This window comes from Bradysia coprophila, unplaced genomic scaffold (assembly GCF_014529535.1).
Source record: "Bradysia coprophila strain Holo2 unplaced genomic scaffold, BU_Bcop_v1 contig_24, whole genome shotgun sequence".
Classification (NCBI taxonomy): Eukaryota; Metazoa; Arthropoda; class Insecta; order Diptera; family Sciaridae; genus Bradysia; species Bradysia coprophila.
Window position 1 is genome coordinate 7,257,914 of NW_023503501.1, and position 18,139 is coordinate 7,276,052.

The 18,139-nt window shown below is 39.9% G+C and overlaps 3 protein-coding genes across 4 annotated transcripts in view; 2 read left to right on the forward strand and 1 right to left on the reverse strand.

Moving 5' to 3' along the window:
- The window catches only part of LOC119077655 (histone-lysine N-methyltransferase trithorax), a 31,889-nt gene extending 20,206 nt beyond the window's left edge, over positions 1–11,683 (forward strand). Inside the window, exons 5-10 of one of the 2 annotated variants that reach the window (XM_037184873.1) lie at positions 33–5,461; positions 5,537–8,169; positions 8,242–8,375; positions 8,443–8,618; positions 8,680–8,836; positions 8,891–11,683. In XM_037184873.1, the coding sequence (XP_037040768.1) occupies positions 33–5,461; positions 5,537–8,169; positions 8,242–8,375; positions 8,443–8,618; positions 8,680–8,836; positions 8,891–8,904 (8,543 nt within the window). In that variant the 3' untranslated portion in view covers positions 8,905–11,683. Of the gene's footprint in view, positions 1–32; positions 5,462–5,536; positions 8,170–8,241; positions 8,376–8,442; positions 8,619–8,679 lie in introns of both variants that reach the window. The other variant, XM_037184872.1, reaches the window with a different exon arrangement.
- Positions 11,684–15,304: 3,621 nt separating this feature from the next.
- On the forward strand, positions 15,305–16,006 carry LOC119077713. The gene is made up of 3 exons (XM_037184992.1): positions 15,305–15,538; positions 15,592–15,762; positions 15,819–16,006. The coding sequence occupies exons 1-3, from the start codon at positions 15,335–15,337 to the stop codon at positions 15,996–15,998; spliced, it is 555 nt and encodes a 184-aa protein (XP_037040887.1). The 5' UTR covers positions 15,305–15,334; the 3' UTR covers positions 15,999–16,006.
- An 854-nt stretch (positions 16,007–16,860) lies between these two features.
- On the reverse strand, positions 16,861–17,674 carry LOC119077712 (COMM domain-containing protein 3). Its single transcript, XM_037184991.1, has 2 exons — positions 17,481–17,674; positions 16,861–17,419 (listed from the first exon to the last, which is right to left on the reverse strand). Exons 1-2 carry the CDS (start codon positions 17,605–17,607, stop codon positions 16,956–16,958), a joined length of 591 nt encoding a protein of 196 aa, XP_037040886.1. The 5' UTR covers positions 17,608–17,674; the 3' UTR covers positions 16,861–16,955.
- Positions 17,675–18,139: the final 465 nt, after the last annotated feature.

Below are 18,139 nucleotides of genomic sequence, written 5' to 3' on the forward strand. Positions count from 1 at the left end.
AATGAAATTAAACGTGAACTTTACACTTGCAGGTACTTGCATCATATCACCAACGAACAAAGGAAATCACCCGAAAAGGTGTCATGCGTGCTGGTTGAAAAAATGCATCAAAGCTTTTCAAGTTCCATCGGGTCTACGGTCTAAGCTTATGGCAACTTTGCCGGCAAATATGCGTGAATCCGATTCGATGAATCACAAGACCATAATATCACCGTTTAGTCTGCACAAAAGCAGTGAGATGAGTTCAATCAACATGTTTTCGACCCTGTCAGCAAGCAGTAACCGAATGTTGTCATGGCCTCAAGAATCGAGTGGTGAAAGTGAATTTAAAACCAAATTGTCTCTGTCAAATCCACTGGTCGAAAATAACTCAACATTCGGTAGTACGCCATTGATGAAGCCAACAATAGCCGAAAAACCTGTGATTATGGTCAGCAGTACAAGTAGCAGCACAACAACAACGACTACAACAACATCTGATAGTACGAAGCAAAAGATTCAAAAGCCACAATCGGGTGTTGGTGAAGCTGCAACCAGCTCATCGAAGTCGTCCAATAAAGAGGCTGAAGAAACTAGTAGGCTACGAGTGAGAAAGAAGGAAAAGGTAGAAGTTCCCGTTCCTACTCCAGTACAACCAACAGCGAACCCAACAAATGAGCCGGCAAAACGGCAGCGTATCGATCTGAAAGGACCTCGAGTGAAACACGTTTGCCGTAGTGCTTCTATCGTACTGGGTCAACCCATAGCTACCTTTCCAATTGATGAAGAGACCGCATTGGAAAGTATGGACACACCCCCACGGCTGGAGAACGAATTGGAACCGGAAAAAGAAAAAGAATTTGTGCAAACGGCAATCGCTAAACAAAAAGAGCAAATGCGACAAGATACACAATCGCCTTGCACTGATTGTACTGGTAGCTCGTCACTGAGTCCTCCAGCAACTCCGATCCAAAGTCAAGAGGATGAGAGTCTTCAAAATTCAAATTCATCGAAATCTTTACTGAACGATGAAACATCGTCACTTCCATCTAGTTTACCTACCACACTCATTGAAAGCACTGATGATACAACTACGCCAACTGTTCCTGATACGACTACCTTAAAGAAGGAAGAATCTCTAAAACCAATGACGAGAAAACTTACGCGTCCGGCTTTACTCTCAAACATTATACTTGGGACAACCAACAAAAAACTGAATTCATTCAGTCGCCAAACAATAAAAGCAGTTCCTGCAGCACCTCCAACAATATCAATAGATTTTTGGGAGAATTACGATCCAGCTGAAGTGAGTCAAACCGGCTTCGGTCTTATCGTATCGGAAAACATACCACTTCGAGCGTTATGCTTTTTATGTGGCAGTGCCGGACTGGACGCATTAATATTTTGTGTGTGCTGTTGCGAACCATATCACCAGTATTGCGTTGAAGATGAGTACAATCTGAAACATTCGTTGGACGACACGAATCTCAGCATTCTTGATAGCACACTAACCGGTGCGAATCAAACGCAATCGTTAAACAATCGCTTGAATTGGTTATGTCCGCGATGTACGGTATGTTATACATGCAATATGGCATCGGGTTCAAAAGTTAAATGTCAGAAATGCCAAAAGAACTATCACTCAACATGTCTCGGTACAAGTAAGCGATTACTTGGCGCTGATCGTCCACTCATTTGTGCTAATTGCTTAAAATGTAAAAGTTGTGGCACAACAAACGTATCGAAATTCGTCGGCAATTTGCCAATGTGTTCGTCGTGTTTTCAGCGCAGACAGAAAGGCCATTTCTGTCCGTTGTGCCAAAAATGTTACGAAGACAATGATTTCAATATCAAAATGATGGAATGTGGTGATTGCAAAAAGTGGGTGCACGCAAAATGCGAAGAGTTGACCGATGAACAGTACAATATGTTGAGCGTTCTGCCGGAGAATATTGAATTCATTTGCAAGAAATGCGCCAAAACAAACTCAACGGCCGACAAATGGCGTGAAGCTGTTGCAGCTGAATTTAAATCCGGTCTGCTCAGCGTTATAAGATTGTTGAGTAAAAGCCGGCAGGCGTGTGCATTGCTCAAACTAAGTCCCCGAAAGAAACCGGGCTCGTGCATCTGCCAGCCCATTCAATCGAATCGAAATATTCAATTCGACAAGGAACGGATCGACGACGAGTTACACGATTGTGAAACAATGGACACCGAATCGGATATGCAATTCGACGACTCAACGGCTGCGGTCAAATGTTATTGTGGTGCTGGACAGAAAGTGCAGCCCATGTCAACAGCTCCGCCAAGTTTACTAGAAATAAAGCAGAAAATTGGTGCGAACGAATACTATTCGTTGGCCGATTTCAATTACGACATGAATCTCATCACAACAGCGGCTGCATGCGACGAACTTACAATAACATACAAAGAGATTCTGAGCGAAGCCTTTCCATGGTTCCAAAACGAAACGAAGGCCTGCACGGATGCTCTGGAAGAGGACATGTACGACTCGTGCAATTTCCAGGAAAATTCGGCGAACATCGAATGTGATCAACAAGTACCGATGATCGATGTTCCCGACGACATCGACGATTACTTCTACACGCCGAACGAACTTCAAGAGACACGAATTTGTATGTTTTGTAAAAGTGTTGGCGAGGGTGGCTCACTGGACGAATCGCGCTTGCTGTACTGCGGCCAAAATTGTTGGGTTCACACGAATTGTGCCATGTGGTCGGCCGAAGTGTTCGAAGAAATCGACGGATCGTTGCAGAATGTCCACAGTGCAATATCACGCGGACGCTCAATCAAATGCAGTAAATGCGGTTCCAAAGGTGCAACCGTTGGTTGTAATGTAAAAAATTGTGGCGAACAGTTTCATTACAAGTGTGCCAGGTCGCTGGACTGTGCATTCATGGTAGACAAAACCGTTTACTGTCCTCAACATCTGGCCGATGCCAATCGGAAAAAGTGTACAATCGAAAAGAATTTCGAGGTTCACCGGCCCGTTTATGTGGAATTGGATCGTAAAAGACGGAAATCGGTCGACCCGAGCCGGGTACAATTTGTTATCGGCGCACTGCAAGTTAAACAATTGGGTAAATTTGTCACATCACTGTCCGATACGAACGATGCCATCGTACCGGCTGACTTCCATTGTACCCGATTGTATTGGTCTTCGAAAGAACCGTGGAAAATCGTTGAATACACAGTGCGTACATCCATACAAAACAACAATTTTAGTTTGACGCTAGACACTGGACGAAATTTTACCGTTGACCACTCCAACAGTTTGAATATGGTTCAACGAGGCCTAACGCAAATTTCTAAATGGCATAGCAGCTTAGCTAACGGTGAGGACTACGAATATATTATTCGACAGGAACGGTCTGTTAAACAATTACTGGAAGCGGTTAACGGAATCGGTAGTGCAGATGAGACCAATGAAGATGAGCCCCAAAACAATGCCGATCTCTTGCCACCCGAAATAAAGGACGCCATTTTCGAAGATCTGCCCCACGACATTTTGGACGGAATTTCAATGTTGGACATTTTCCCGAAACTGATGACGTATGAGGACCTCGTTGCCATGGACAGTAAGAACGAAGTGTATTTGAGCAATGACCTATCGCGTGACGTTCGCGATTATAATATGTCCGATGATGAACTCAGCGACGGTCAGAAAGATTACGACGGTGGTAGCGACAGTTGGATGAACAATACAAATCCGAATGTTGCTCATGTTGAAGATGCCATGCTATCAGCTCGTTCGATAAGCCGTGAGCTGAAACGAAGTAAATCTGAAGTATTTTCTCGTGGTGTCGCTGCGTCCCGAAGTCAACAACGATCGTCTAGTTTAAATTGGAGCAGTAAATTGGAGACAAATGCGGCGAAACGACGAAAAATGAACTTGAGATTGGCAGATGGTGTTTTGATGTCACTGGGACGTCGCAAGGACGATCTGTTGCCATTGAATGTATCCGAAAGACGACGTTCCGACGATATAAGGCACAAAAATTTCACCTGGTCAGCAGCTAAACGATTTAATCAAAGCGATGACAACTCGTTGAGTGACTCGTTGGCTGCGTCTGATATTTTGGATAAGCTAAAAATATCCCAACTGGATGGCATGGACGATGTGAGCAGTTGCAGTGAAGATAATTCACCAGTGCATGAGTTCTCCACCTACGATAATCGCGAATCGCCCGTCAAGTGTGATCGTTGTCATTGCACCTACCGCACTGTTGATTCGTACAATCGTCACCTGCCACAATGCGAACCGCTATCGACTAGTGAAAGTGAATCGGAACCACGTTCGCCCGACATGCAAAGTCCACCGCATAACATGATCATAACGTCCATGTCCGGTCAGGATTTCATGCCGATAATGACGACACAACACCAGAACTCGTCTCAGCAAATCTACAATTTCAACGGGCAACAAATCAATCCGATTTCGATTCAGAACATTCAAGGTCATCCGATTCAAATCCACAGTTCGCAACTGCAACACAACACATCTATGTCGATGCAAAATCAGTGCGCCATCAGCAACAGTGGCGTTCAAATGCAACAGCTCAATCAGCCGATTCAAAATATGATTATCAATGCCACCAATGGTCAACAGCAGCAATTATTCGCACAGCCGCTTCAGAACATCGGTCAGCAGATTTTTCCGATACAAAATCTTCAACAGTCTCAGTTCGGCGGCATTGAAATACAAAATAAATCACAGCAACAGCGAATGAATTCGACACCGCAAACCATCACATTACCGAACGGTATCAACATTCAAACATCACAGCCAATAATGCACCAGCAGCAGCCACAGATCATAACATTTTCACAAGCGAATGGTCAACCACAGATTGTGATTACACCGACATCGTCGACCCAACAGAATGTCTCAAATTACACCACAACAACTCGAACAATACAACAGTCGCCGTACAAAAATCAATTGATTCTTCCGCAACCAGACAAGTCACCCAACAAGCGTAACATGATGCCGAAAATAATGCCACAGTCCAACGGTATGCCAAGGGCCAAAGGTCGAACAGTCAGTGCAGTCAATAAGCCGATACAAATTAAACGAACGATCGTCAAAAATGAACCGAAACCGGTCATATTCAATCAGTCGCTGCCACTTATTCGGCCGATGAATGACGCAGGAAATGTCGTAATCCAACAGAATCCTTCTGCCCAACCGATTATTGTACAACAGATCGGTGGCAATCAGAACAACTTGGTCCAATATGTGACAGACAATCAGAATGCCATGCAATACATTGCAATGCCAACGAATGGTGGTGACTTTAAGCAGCCGCAAACGCAATATTTAACACCGAATCCATTAGTACCAGGCACTTTCCAGTTACAGACCGCTGACAATGGCAATTTGTTGTTGGCTAATTCATCGGGTGGTTTACAAATGCTACCGAATGGTACTTTACAACTAGCTCAACCTCAGCAGCCTCAAGTAAGTGTTACTTCCCTTCAATACATTCTCATCTTCAGACGGCTCAGTAGCTAAAAAAACAATTTTCATTTTCAGGTCATTGGAACAATTATACAACAACAGCCGAATGGACAGCAATTCGGTATGATGTCTGCCGAACAAATGATGCTTGGCCAAGCACCAACTCTCGAAATGATGACCAATCCGGCAAATGGATGCATGTTACTCACCAGTCAGCCAGTGTATTACGGCCTAGAAACAATCGTACAGAACACTGTCATGTCGTCACAACAATTTGTGTCCACTGCCATGCAAGGTGTTCTGAGTCAGAACGCGAGCTTTTCGGCAACAACGACCCAGGTGTTCCAGGCGAGCAAAATCGAGCCGATTATGGAAATGCCAACGGGATATGTTGTTTTGAACAACGACGGCACCATAATGCAATCGCAACCGTCGCAACAGCCTAGTATTTTATCAAATGTCATGCAACAAGGTGTACCACAAATGTCTCAACTTCAATCGCATCAAATTCAACCGATTCAACAACTTCAATCGCAGCAACAACAGCAGCCAGCCAATTCGGCATGGAGGTTTGTTGATGATAAATCTACCATTCAATTGTTGCCTCAACATCAGCAACAGAATCAAACGCAACAGCATTCGGTGCCGATTACACTTCAATCACAGCCTCAACCATCCGTACGACCGAATCAATCGCCGAAGCCAATTGTGAAATCAGCTCCTATCGTCGTGACGAAGGTTCAGCCTCAAAACAAAATTCTGGCCAATCCAATTCAACAATATGTCACCGTAGACGCCAAATCAAATCAAAATCAAAACATTTTACCAAAACCTGAGAATGTCATCACATCATACGATCAATTTATCATGCAGCCAAATACCAGTAAATTTTCAGCCGCAATGCCAAACTATCAACAGCAGAAGTCAATTACGATCACCACTCCGTCACCTCAAATGCCAATCCACCCGATACCTCGAAAATCGAATGCGGTCAAACAACCAGCTGCTAAAATAGCTGCTGCAACTGTTCGTCCTAAAGTCATAACACGTCCGGTGATGTCATCGAAAGTGCAACCGACTCAACCGCAGACCAGCAAAATGATGACAATAACACCAGCTACATCAACCTCATCACCGATTGTCATTCCACCGAATCCAATCATTGTGCCTTTATATGAACCAGTAGCCGAAACGCCACCCATCACAATTCAATCACCTACCATCACTTTGGAGAACACAACAAATCCAACAAATTGTGACATGTCTCCGTCAAACACCGAAAATTTGTCGACTGCATTCAGTCAGCAGCAGCAGCAGTCCTTCGTCAAGAATACAACCAATGTTGAGCAGACTAGTCAATTATCAACGAACCAAACAAGCTCACAAAAACCAATACCTGCAACACCGACCACTTATTCTCCCACGCAGCAACAATACCCATCCACAAGTCAATCGCAATCAATAACACTTCCCATCGCGGCCAGTATACAATTGCCAACAGCACCTTATGCTCCAACGTATTCGAATGGTATTCCAACAAATGTGGTGAATCCCATACCACAATACAATTACACAAATACCCGACCAACGAATCGCGTTCTCCCCATGCAAACCGTACATCAGAAAAACAATCCACTAACGCCGCCCGAACCGAAAAGTGTTGATGTGACAACAAAGAAAATCATCACCGTGGACACATCGAAACTGTCACCAATAATTGAACAAGAACTGTCTCCCAATCAGTTGGTCATTGTTGAAAAGGACGATGAGCATTTCAGTGTTGGTGATGACGGTCGCTGTAGTGTCAGCGGATTCGATCAAGATGATGACTTGAACATGGAAATCGATAAGATAATCGAATCGAAAGCCAGCCATTTGTCACCGAACCGTCGGGACACACCGTCAGATTCGGATGACCTGTTCAACAAACTGAAAGGTGAACACGATTCGTTACTGTCCCGTGAAGACAGCAATTCGGAACGAACCAGCCCCGATGTGAAAGACAAGATCTGCGAAATTCTGGTGAATCTGGAAAACGATGACTGTACAAAGAATGCACCCGAATCCGATTCGGATATGTTTTCGATGAACGAAGTTGACCAGCAGACAGTTTCGTGTAAATCAGAGCCGGAACAACACAAAGAGAATTTAATTCCGGCTGCTTTGCATGACCACACAACAATGATGAAATATCAAAAGTCAATGTTGCGTGAACAGCAACCTCTGCCCAAATCGACCGGACCGAAAATGTTGTACGAAATTCAGTCACAAGACGGATTCACCTACAAATCAACGTCGATATCGGAAATATGGGAAAAGGTATTCGAAACGGTACAGGTGGCTCGAAAGGCACATGGTCTGTCTCCGTTGCCAGAAGGACCACTAGCTGATATGTGCGGCCATCAGATGTTGGGATTGAAAACGAACGCTCTGAAATACCTGTTGGAGCAATTGCCGGGCGTTGAAAAATGCACCAAATATCAACCGAAATATCACAAAAAACCACAGAGCACAATATCCGGCGCTGCGTCATCGGGCTACTGTTCCGATACCGAAGAGTTGAAGGAAAATGTGTACGGGGCTGCGAGATGTGAAGGTTATTCAAAGCGTTCCGATTACGACATGTTCAGCTGGTTAGCGTCGCGACATCGCAAGCAACCAATTCAACTGATTGTTCCACAAAATCTTGACAGCGAATTGATGCCTAGGTATGCAGTGACGGATGGGTTTGCCTTAAAGTTTCAGTTTGCTAATCAATTTCGTCACATTTGTCATTGCAGAAGAGGAACTGGCAGCAATTTACCCATGGCTATGAGATACCGAACATTGAAGGAAACGTACAAGGAAACCGTTGGTGTCTACCGTTCTCACATCCATGGCCGAGGACTGTTTTGTAACAGAGATATCGAAGCTGGTAAGAATTCTATTTGACATTTGTGACGTCTGACATTCTCATAATCGTCGTCCATTCCGTTTTTCAGGTGAAATGGTCATCGAGTATGCAGGCGAACTAATCCGCTCAACGCTGACCGACAAACGTGAACGATACTACGACAGTCGAGGAATCGGTTGCTACATGTTCAAAATTGACGATAATTTGGTGGTGGACGCTACGATGCGTGGAAACGCAGCCAGATTCATCAATCATGCTTGCGAGGTAATTTCTTGATTTTTTTGGCTAGATCACCACAATTTATAACGAAATGTTACCTTTGCAGCCAAATTGCTATTCTAAGGTGGTGGACATACTGGGTCACAAGCACATCATAATATTTGCCCTGCGTCGCATCGTCCAGGGTGAAGAATTGACGTACGATTACAAGTTTCCGTTTGAAGAGACGAAAATACCTTGCTCGTGTGGTTCGAAGAAATGCCGTAAGTACTTGAACTAGACGTTGAACCGTGGGATTTCTTTACGGATTATTTAAGGTCGAACGATTTAAGTGGAAGAAATTATGTTGGATCCGTTGTCATTAATTTGGCTTTGATCAATGGTGATCGTGTCCTTTTCTTACATTTTTTATGTTGCTCGATTCCGTGACAGAAGGTGGGTCGGGATCGGTAATGTATGTTACCAGATACCGTTAATCGGATACTGTTTTGAACAACTGGTCAGGTCTTAAAACCTGACTTGACTTGACATTAATCAAGTCTGTGCACATCCCCAGTAGAGCTACCGGCTAATTTTTCTTGTTGTTTTAAACAAACTTTTTTTTTTTGAGAGACATTTTGTTCCGAAATATTTTGCTTTTTCGCCAACGTTCATTAATGTTGCCTGATCTTTACAATCCATGTTTTTTCACGCATTTAAACGTCCGTTCCTTTTTTTGTTTTCGTATTGTATCCAACATAACTTTCTACATTTAAGCGTTCAGTTTCATTGTAATTCAATAAGATAAAAGTAAAAGTAGTGAAATGAATCAATTTTTGTACGATACTGAAAAGATATATAGAGAGAGAGTAAGTGATAGAGCGAGAAGAAGAAAAATGGGTGAGAGCACACTCCAAGTTAATAATTGTTACAGTATTCTATATGTTAATCTGTAAATCATGTATGTTGTAAATAATAAACAATTCGTTCGTTTGAATTAAATTTAACAATTGGCGCAAATTGCGTTGTGTGAATTAATAAATAAAACAAAACAAAAATCACAAGAGAGAACCCCAAAAAAGGATTAATGAAACCGATAAAGAATATGAGATTAACAAAACGAAAACGATGATTTTCGTTCAATTTTTGTATTTTGAATAAATTTTTTTTTTGTTGCAATTTTTAGTTGCCCCCAGTGTGTGTATAGTATTTGTAAATTGATCGGATCTTTGAATTTTATTTATTAATTTTAGTTTTAAGATTCCATTTTTATCTTGCCGAGAAACATTCGCAGAAAATATTTACAGATTTGACCCGGAAAATTAAATTTAACTTTTAATGACAACAATAGCAAGTAATTTTATCGTTTGTGCTGACAAATTAAAATATCGACTCAACGGCGGGAAAGAATGTTTCTTTCGATCAAAAAAAAAGCATCTTTCGTGAAGTAGTCGTTCGACTGGAATTGATACCAGCTTGATTAAAAATGGTTGAAACCTTTCTGATAATCTGACTGCGACTCCTGTAGTAAGCTATGCATTTCACCCTCGTTGTAATTTGAAAATGATAATTTTCTCACTCAATATGGCGGAACCCGCCATTTTAGAGGAGAAAATTTTCTCACCCAAAATGGTGGTCATCCCGGAAGGACAACCAAACGACATTTTCACAACGCTTTATAGTGGACAAAATAAGGATTTTCGTATCGCTAGCATGAAATAGTACATTTCGTACCTAGGACTTAAAGCCTTATTTATCGTGTGAGAAATTTGTGAGGCAAAGGCGAGGTCTGGAATTGAATACTCTAAAAAAAGACTTTTATTCCGTGGTACGAATAATATTTTTCATATCCGACGAAGAAGAGGTGCCAGGTGCCTCATTCATGAGTTGTCAGTGTAAGAGTTATAAACTCAACCGCTGATGGATTTGAACCGATTGGCCGATTTGTGAACAAAGCAAGCAAAATTAATTGAATCGGTTCCAGTCAAGTAAAGTTGAATGTCTTTTACACGGCTTACCGGTAAAAGCATTATTGAGAAAACCGGTATTCGACTTCTACTAGTTGTATTAGTTTCGCCCCTAGTACATCATAGATGGCACTAGGTTTGTCACGCAGGTTACCACTGACTGGCAAAGTAGAATATTTCGTTAATGAAAGGGTATCGATTCGAGACTCTCGAACCATATGCAGCAAAACTAGTTATAATCTATACTATAGATTCTATAGCTCCGAGCCCTTTGTGAGTTGTTAGGGCAGTTTATGATATATTTTTTACGGGAGGATCAGCCACTTTTTCGATAAAATGATTTCAGTCGTCGAAGTCGAAGGTATTGAAATAGCCCTTCAACTATAAAATAGGTTTTCAACAAACAGATAATGTCAGGTGAATCATCTGAATAATATGAAAATGTTTGTTATAAAAATTCTTTAATTTAGTTCACCGAACTCGACAATTTGTCAGCACAAGCGCAAGAAAACAGTATTCTCCATAATATAATAAAATCGTCATCACATTAGAAGAGAAAAATTGATTATAAGACAAGATAAGAAAAAGAAACAACTCCAGTAAATATACAGCAGTGTCTAACAGAGCATTTAAATCATGCACTCATTTCACAGAGAGCACCACAGTGAATTTGTTGATGTGGAAATTCAGTTTGAAAACATGAATGAAAATGAAGTTGAATTTTCGAGTTATAAAAATGAAAATTGTAAAAAATATGAATGTTTTTCACTGCATAATATAAAACAAATTGCTTGAACAACGAGTATCAATCCGAAAATTGTTCAATTCTGTTTGAGTATTATTTTCTATCCACAAAAAACAAACGAAAGTACTTTGAAGATATTTTTAGAATGGAAAACATTTACAATTACAATTATAATTACTATAATAGATCGCTTTGAAACGCTTTATCTGTCCCCCACTTAAAAAAACAAAAAAAAAACTTATAATGTAATCACATCGCGCAGTCCAAAATTGTAGTCAATAATGAGAAAAATCTTAGCGTTTAGTCGAATTCTCTTTTTAAATGTAATTTAATTATTTGTATAAAAGAAAAAGAAAAAAAACAAAAAACAATTATAAAATGAACAATAAATCGATGCTAGTGTTTTCTAAATAAACAAACAAAAAATCTTAAACAAAAATCAAGCAAAAAAATATTGAGAAAATTTAGCATTTAGAATTTTAAAAAAATAATTCAATTCTTGCCATAGTATTTTGGCTGTTGTTTTGCAAGCACGAAATCATATTAAATGTGATATAAGTGAAGGAAGAGTGGAAAATTATAATATATGAAAGAAAAATGAAATAAAAAAAATTGTGAAAAATGAACATTTGCGTTTCCGTACTGTAAAACAAGTGGTGATGTCTACTTTGTACTAGGCCCAAGCTTACGGGTTCTCTTGACTGTTGAAGCTATCAAACGACATTCTACTTTTCTTTTAACTAAGGTATGTAACCGAGAGTTTCGGTAGCAAAACCTGTGCGTGAGTATCTTATGAAAATTTAGATGTTAAAAAAATTAAGCCAAAAATAGTGGTCCACAATAACCATGATAGCATTTCTAACACTACCACCTATCAGTCTGTATAGGTTATATATGAAATGCCACAACTCACAACGCAGGTCTCAACCCACTGAAAACATTCAATTTAAAAGCAAAAATTAATTTCAAAGTATATTGAGGGATTCTTTTGAAAAACAGCCTACCGAAATCGGACGCATTTTCTATTGGAATTTTTTATATGTGCCTAGAAAGGACTTCGACCCTAGTGGCCAAAACCACTTTCAAAAAAATTCTTCGAAGTTTGTGTGGCTGGTCAAAGGTGAGCAAAAACCGAAAAGTTGCAATTTTCTTACAAAAATTGCTCCAGTTACACGAGCCGTACAGGGTCGTGTGGGGTGTCATTAGAAAGGTAATCACATGTACTATTGAGCCGAATAGGGTCTTATTGGGTTTAGAATTCATCCACACTGAAATATGTGCAGATAAAGTTTTTAACCGAATACGTACACTGTTCTTACTGAAATTTCTCGAGGTACACAAAATGTACATGGTCGTGTGGGGTATCATTTGAAAGGTAATTTTATGTGCTTTTGAGTGTGTAGAGTCCAAATAGAGACTAATGTGGTTTGGATACATATGCGATGAAAAAGAAGTTGAAATGTTTAAGTGTCCATATTTCATCATAGATGCATCCAAACCACATTAGTCTCTATTTGGCTCAAAAGCACATAAAATTACCTTTCAAATGATACCCCACACGACCATGTACATTTTGTGTACCTCGAGAAATTTCAGTAAGAACAGTGTACGTATTCGGTTAAAAACTTTATCTGCACATATTTCAGTGTGGATGAATTCTAAACCCAATAAGACCCTATTCGGCTTAATAGTACATGTGATTACCTTTCTAATGACACCCCACACGACCCTGTACGGCTCGTGTAACTGGAGCAATTTTTGTAAGAAAATTGTAATTTTTCGGTTTTTGCTCACCTTTGACCAACCACACAAACTTCGAAGAATTTTTTTGAAAGTGGTTTTGGCTTCTAGGGTCGAAGTCCTTTCTAGGCACATATATAAAATACCAATAGAAAATGCGTCCGATTTCGGTAGGCTGTTTTTCAAAAGAATCCCTCATTATAATTAGTTCACTACATCAAGTATTGTGTATGCCTCGTACGTAGTAGTTACAAGTCCGAATACCTCTGGGCAATTTTTCGTCCTAATTCTAAAATCACTAATAAAATAGTTTCTAGGACGTCAGGATCCGAAGCTATCCCATTTTTAAGTTAAATGGGAAATGCATTTATTATATAACTTAAAATTGGGATAGATCCGGATCCTGACGTCTTAGATAGTGATTTGTCATCCGGACCAAAGACTTAACATAGGCAGCAATGTTTTTTTTTAAATAACTGTAAAAAGAGACACTAAAGGCGAAGGAATATTTGAGGAGATAATACCACAGAAATATAAGACAGTCGACCACTGTTAATTGACATTTACCCCTCCACTGTAAAACAGAAAGTTTAAGTATTTGACCAAAAGTTAAAACTCGACTTCGCCTCGTCATCAAACTTCACACAAAAAGTGACATTTTCATATTTTAACTCAAGTTTTGTAATGAATTTTACATGCTTTTGAAGCCGAAACCAATTCACTTGTTTTTCTCTATGTGTGCAATAAGCCACTTTCGACCCTAGGGAAAACAAAAACATGTAAAAAAACACAGTTTTGACTATCCTGTAAGACAGAAAACTTTGTGTTTACTGGCATGAATTTGATGGCTTACAATTCATAAGTCCTTGATAGCGCATTCAAAACCACTATTCAGTCGAGGGACCTGCACTCAAGAGGCTTTGTAACATTAGTCTGGTAACGTTTAACAATATAATGTCCGTCACCATCAATCGAAATATTTCATTAGATCGATATTACCCATCTGCGAACTCAAACTCAGGAATTTTATTCCTCGTTGATTAAAAATCGCTCCATAACAACTCAAGCTACCGTGCCATCAAACGTTGCATTTTATTAAAGAAACCTGAACTTCAAGACTTATTCTCTGGCGTAAGACCCTTGATTAACAATCAATGCAATTTTAATTCGAGTGAGTATGTGTAAAATATAGCTATAAGTTATGCTGTAAGCAGAGAAATGATAAGTTGATAGGCCGGTGGCGAGATAGAAAGAATATGTGAATGACAGTGCATACAGTGGATTTGCATACAAATCATACAAATTCTCTCACATTCTCTCCCATAGGAGCCAACTGTCATTCACATATTCTTTCTATAAGTAGGCCCGTCTCATTTAGTTTTCATCCCTGATGAAGCTCACTGATTGTGAGCGAAAGCTCGGAAAATAAAAACTTTACAAAAATCTAAACCACGTATTCCAATCTTGGATCTGGGTTTCTGCTTCTCTTTTGAATCATCCCCAAACTCCAATCTAATCTAATGCGAAGATAAAATGCACGGATACGAAATACTAGTTATGTCGGCATATATCTGCAATGTGAGTTAGTTAACCCGACTAAAGTGGAGATTGGACTATCTGAACTATAAAAAATTAGTAATGCACTCTGTCCGGACTATAATTAATAAGTGAATATGCCTAAAATCAAGCGTCCGAAACGGATATGTAAATAATTACATTTTGATGACATTATTGAAAATAAAGTGGCTAAGCGACAAATCAAAAAATTCATGAAGTAAAACATGGATTAAGATTATGATCATGTTTATGTACCTCCTGTATTAATAATCAAAATTTTGTTTGACCGACAGTAACGTGTAATGTTGTGAGGGATTCTTTTGAAAAACGAACTATCGAAATCGGACACATCTGTCAGCGGAGGCTATTGATCCCATTTTTTTTAATTCCTCGATGCTTGTGCGGGCAGTTGTATGTGGTGGAAAACCAAAAACAAGCACTTTTCTTATAGAGTTTAGGCTATACGCAACGTATAGGGTGTCATTAGAAAGGTAATTGGCGGTTAAGTAGTCAAATTTGTATCCCTACTTTGAAGTGCTCATAACTCGTCAGGGGTTAATTCTACCTCTCCTTGATCGACTCTTTGCCCCAAAAGAACGTTCAATTACCTTTCTAATGACACCCTGTACGTTGCGTGTAGCCGGAGAAAAGTGCATGTTTTCAGTTTTCCACCACCTACCATGTGCACAAGCATCGAGGAATTAAAAATAAAAATTTGACTTCTATGGTCGAATCCTTTTCTGGGCACATCATATAAAAAGATCCGCTGGAAGATGCGTCCGAAGGTAATACAATTTTGGATAATTTTAAAACGTCAGGAACTGTATAGTATCTCGCCTATCGGAATCATATGTGAAGTATTGGATCCAAAAATTGTCGCTAAATATACTTGTCGGTCGAAAAATGTGAATCGTACAACGAATATTGGATTTAAGGAAGTGATATATCAGCCCGGTGTTGTACTAACTAATGTTCACGTAATCTAACCGGTTGACAAAAATAAACACCAAATTAAATTCAAGTATTTCAGATAAAAGTACAGATGTACAAAAAATTTGCAACGACCTATCGACCATTTTTGATAACACTTGATCAAGACTGGTGTAACATACTAAGTGACGAAAATTCACCAATACACAAAGTGCTGAACATAAACGACCATCGAAAATATGGAAATTTATACGATCCTTGTCCGATGACGGTTGGGTAAACACTATACGTTAAACGATCACATGGATAAACTTTTTGTAATCACAGGGAAGGCGATACGAAGATCGACCTATGGAATATGATAAATTACCGGACATACTTCCGGATGGGGAATATAGACTCGCCGTTACGACCTACGTTATTGACGAGGGGATAAGAAAAGACTTTCTTCGTACTGTTGCACTGGGGGTCATTAAACCGAAAACCGCTGAGCAATGGAGAAAGTGAAAAAAATCTGAACAGTTTACCGTTTTGCGGGGAATGAAATTCTATCTCTGATTCAGTGGCATTATGCAGAAGTTTCGGCCACTTGGAAACGGCAACAAAGGGGAATTTACGAAGAAACGGTGAGTTTCACACAATGTGCGAGTAGTAAAGAGTCTCGCACAATGTGATAATAGCCTCTTCCTTGCCATTCGCACACCTTAAGGCGCCATTACATTTTCTCAAGGTCTCAAGAGAGCGCCTCAAGGTAGCGCATTTCGACAAAGGACAAACTCATTTGAAAAAAAAAACAAACTCGTCTCTTACGCAGTTTGTAAAAAACTGAGAATTCTAGAAGAAACGGTCAGACGTCAGACAAAACGGAAAGTTTTAGAGAGAAAAAAAACGGGGATTTCTAGTAGAAACGGCGAGTTCTAGAAGAAAAACCGAATGTTACCAAAAATAAGTGGCTGATTTTAAAACGACGAGGAGGATCGGCGATTTTCGAAAAATGGACGAAAAATTCTGTTTCTTCTAGAATTCACGGTTTCTTCTAGGACTCGCTGTTTCTTCTAAAATTCGCCTTTGTCGCCGTTTCTCAAGTGACCGAAACTTCTGCATAATTTCAGTGTCTGCAGTTGAAGAGGATTATTCACCCGATTTTTATACATTTTTATTTCAGTCATTTCTTGGCCTATTTTTGACATTAAATGGCATTCCGGTCATTGTAACTCAAAGTTTTGAATTCATTTGCCTTAGTTCAGCTGAGTAGTAATTAAGGTAAGGGGTCAGGTTGCACTGACTTGAATTTTTACGTTTGTGGTTTAAACCAGCCGAGAAAGCCAATTTTAAAATATTTTCTTCGGAAGAGTAAAACGTGCCTCGAGTCGTTTTCTAAATTGGTTTTATTCTTATGCAGAAGATATAAATAAAAAGCCCCCATCAATAGGCTCCGCGCATACAGACCATCATACACGAAAGTCACTTCTCACTTAAACGTTCATACTGTCTCTCGATCTCTTTCAATTTGTATATCAACGACTGTAGCTCTTCCACATTACACACGAAATCCGCGATCGTTTCCCGTTCGCCCGTTTTGTCCTTGTACCTTCCCAAATGGATGTTGTACGTCAATTCACCGGACCCGCACTCAGTTTGGGATGACTTGACATCGCACGTTAACTTCCATTCAACATTTGTCATGTGTGGCAATGATATTCCAGTGGTCAGATTCTTTACACGCAGCTCGGTTTTGTTCGTATCGTACACTTTGATCAATTCGTCCACTGCCATTGCGGAGACGTTGTGCGACTCCAGTAGACTGCGGAATTTTGTGCTGTCGTAGTTGTGTTTGATCGACAGGAATATAACGGTCAACACTGCATATTCAGCCTGTTTTGCGAAATCGGGTTTTGTTGCGTATATCTCTGGATTAGCCGGAATGTCTGAATGGAAACATTGGTTATTGATACTTGAACAAAATGTTCTTGTAATTTAATGACTCACTAGCATCGGAATACAATGCCATTTTGACAGCATTGCTAATTAATTTCTTGGTTAAATCAGTATTAATCGAAGTGTTCAAACATTTCAAACCGTCTACAACTATGCTGGATAATTCAATGTGATCCATTTCGCGTGAAATTTTTGTTTTTAGTTACAGTCTAGTGTTTATTTATCAGATTTTTTGACATATCATTCTCATACACACCAACACATACACGAAAGTCGAATGTGACATTTTACGCGTACTGCACTTACCTGACATCTAAGTATCAATTCTCAATGTTGTGTGACCAAGGCTCATAATGGTTAGGTAACGTCAACAACCATGCACCTTGAAACTAAAGATTTCAATACTTTACCAAGTGGAACTCCTCATAACGCAGGAAAATCTTAATTTATCGCTGTTACACTTGTCTACCTGATATTTTTAGTGTGTTTAATACGTAGGGGATAATGCTCTTTTTGATTTTTATAAATTTATTTGGAGGTATTCCTTGACTCCCTTAGCACTTTCCGGTGTGCCTAAAGTTGACCATTCGCAATAACTGGCAACGTGTTAACCTCACGTAGGAAAAACGGGCAGTTTCTGAAAATCGACCACCTACGTTTGTACTGCAATTCATTTGGTAGGTAGTCTCGTTTGGTCATTTCTACTTTGA

What these genes read in the sequence shown, in the direction of transcription:
- LOC119077713 (XM_037184992.1), top strand. Translation starts at nt 15,335, where the DNA reads ATGCGTCCGAAGGTAATACAATTTTGGATAATTTTAAAACGTCAGGAA. An exon ending in TTGTACTAACTAATGTTCAC is followed by an intron (nt 15,539 to 15,591) that starts GTAATCTAACCG and finishes CAAGTATTTCAG; the next exon opens with ATAAAAGTACAGATGTACAA. An exon ending in ACGATCCTTGTCCGATGACG is followed by an intron (nt 15,763 to 15,818) that starts GTTGGGTAAACA and finishes TTGTAATCACAG; the next exon opens with GGAAGGCGATACGAAGATCG.
- LOC119077712 (XM_037184991.1), bottom strand. Translation starts at nt 17,607, where the DNA reads ATGGATCACATTGAATTATCCAGCATAGTTGTAGACGGTTTGAAATGT. An exon ending in GGCATTGTATTCCGATGCTA is followed by an intron (nt 17,420 to 17,480) that starts GTGAGTCATTAA and finishes GTTTCCATTCAG; the next exon opens with ACATTCCGGCTAATCCAGAG.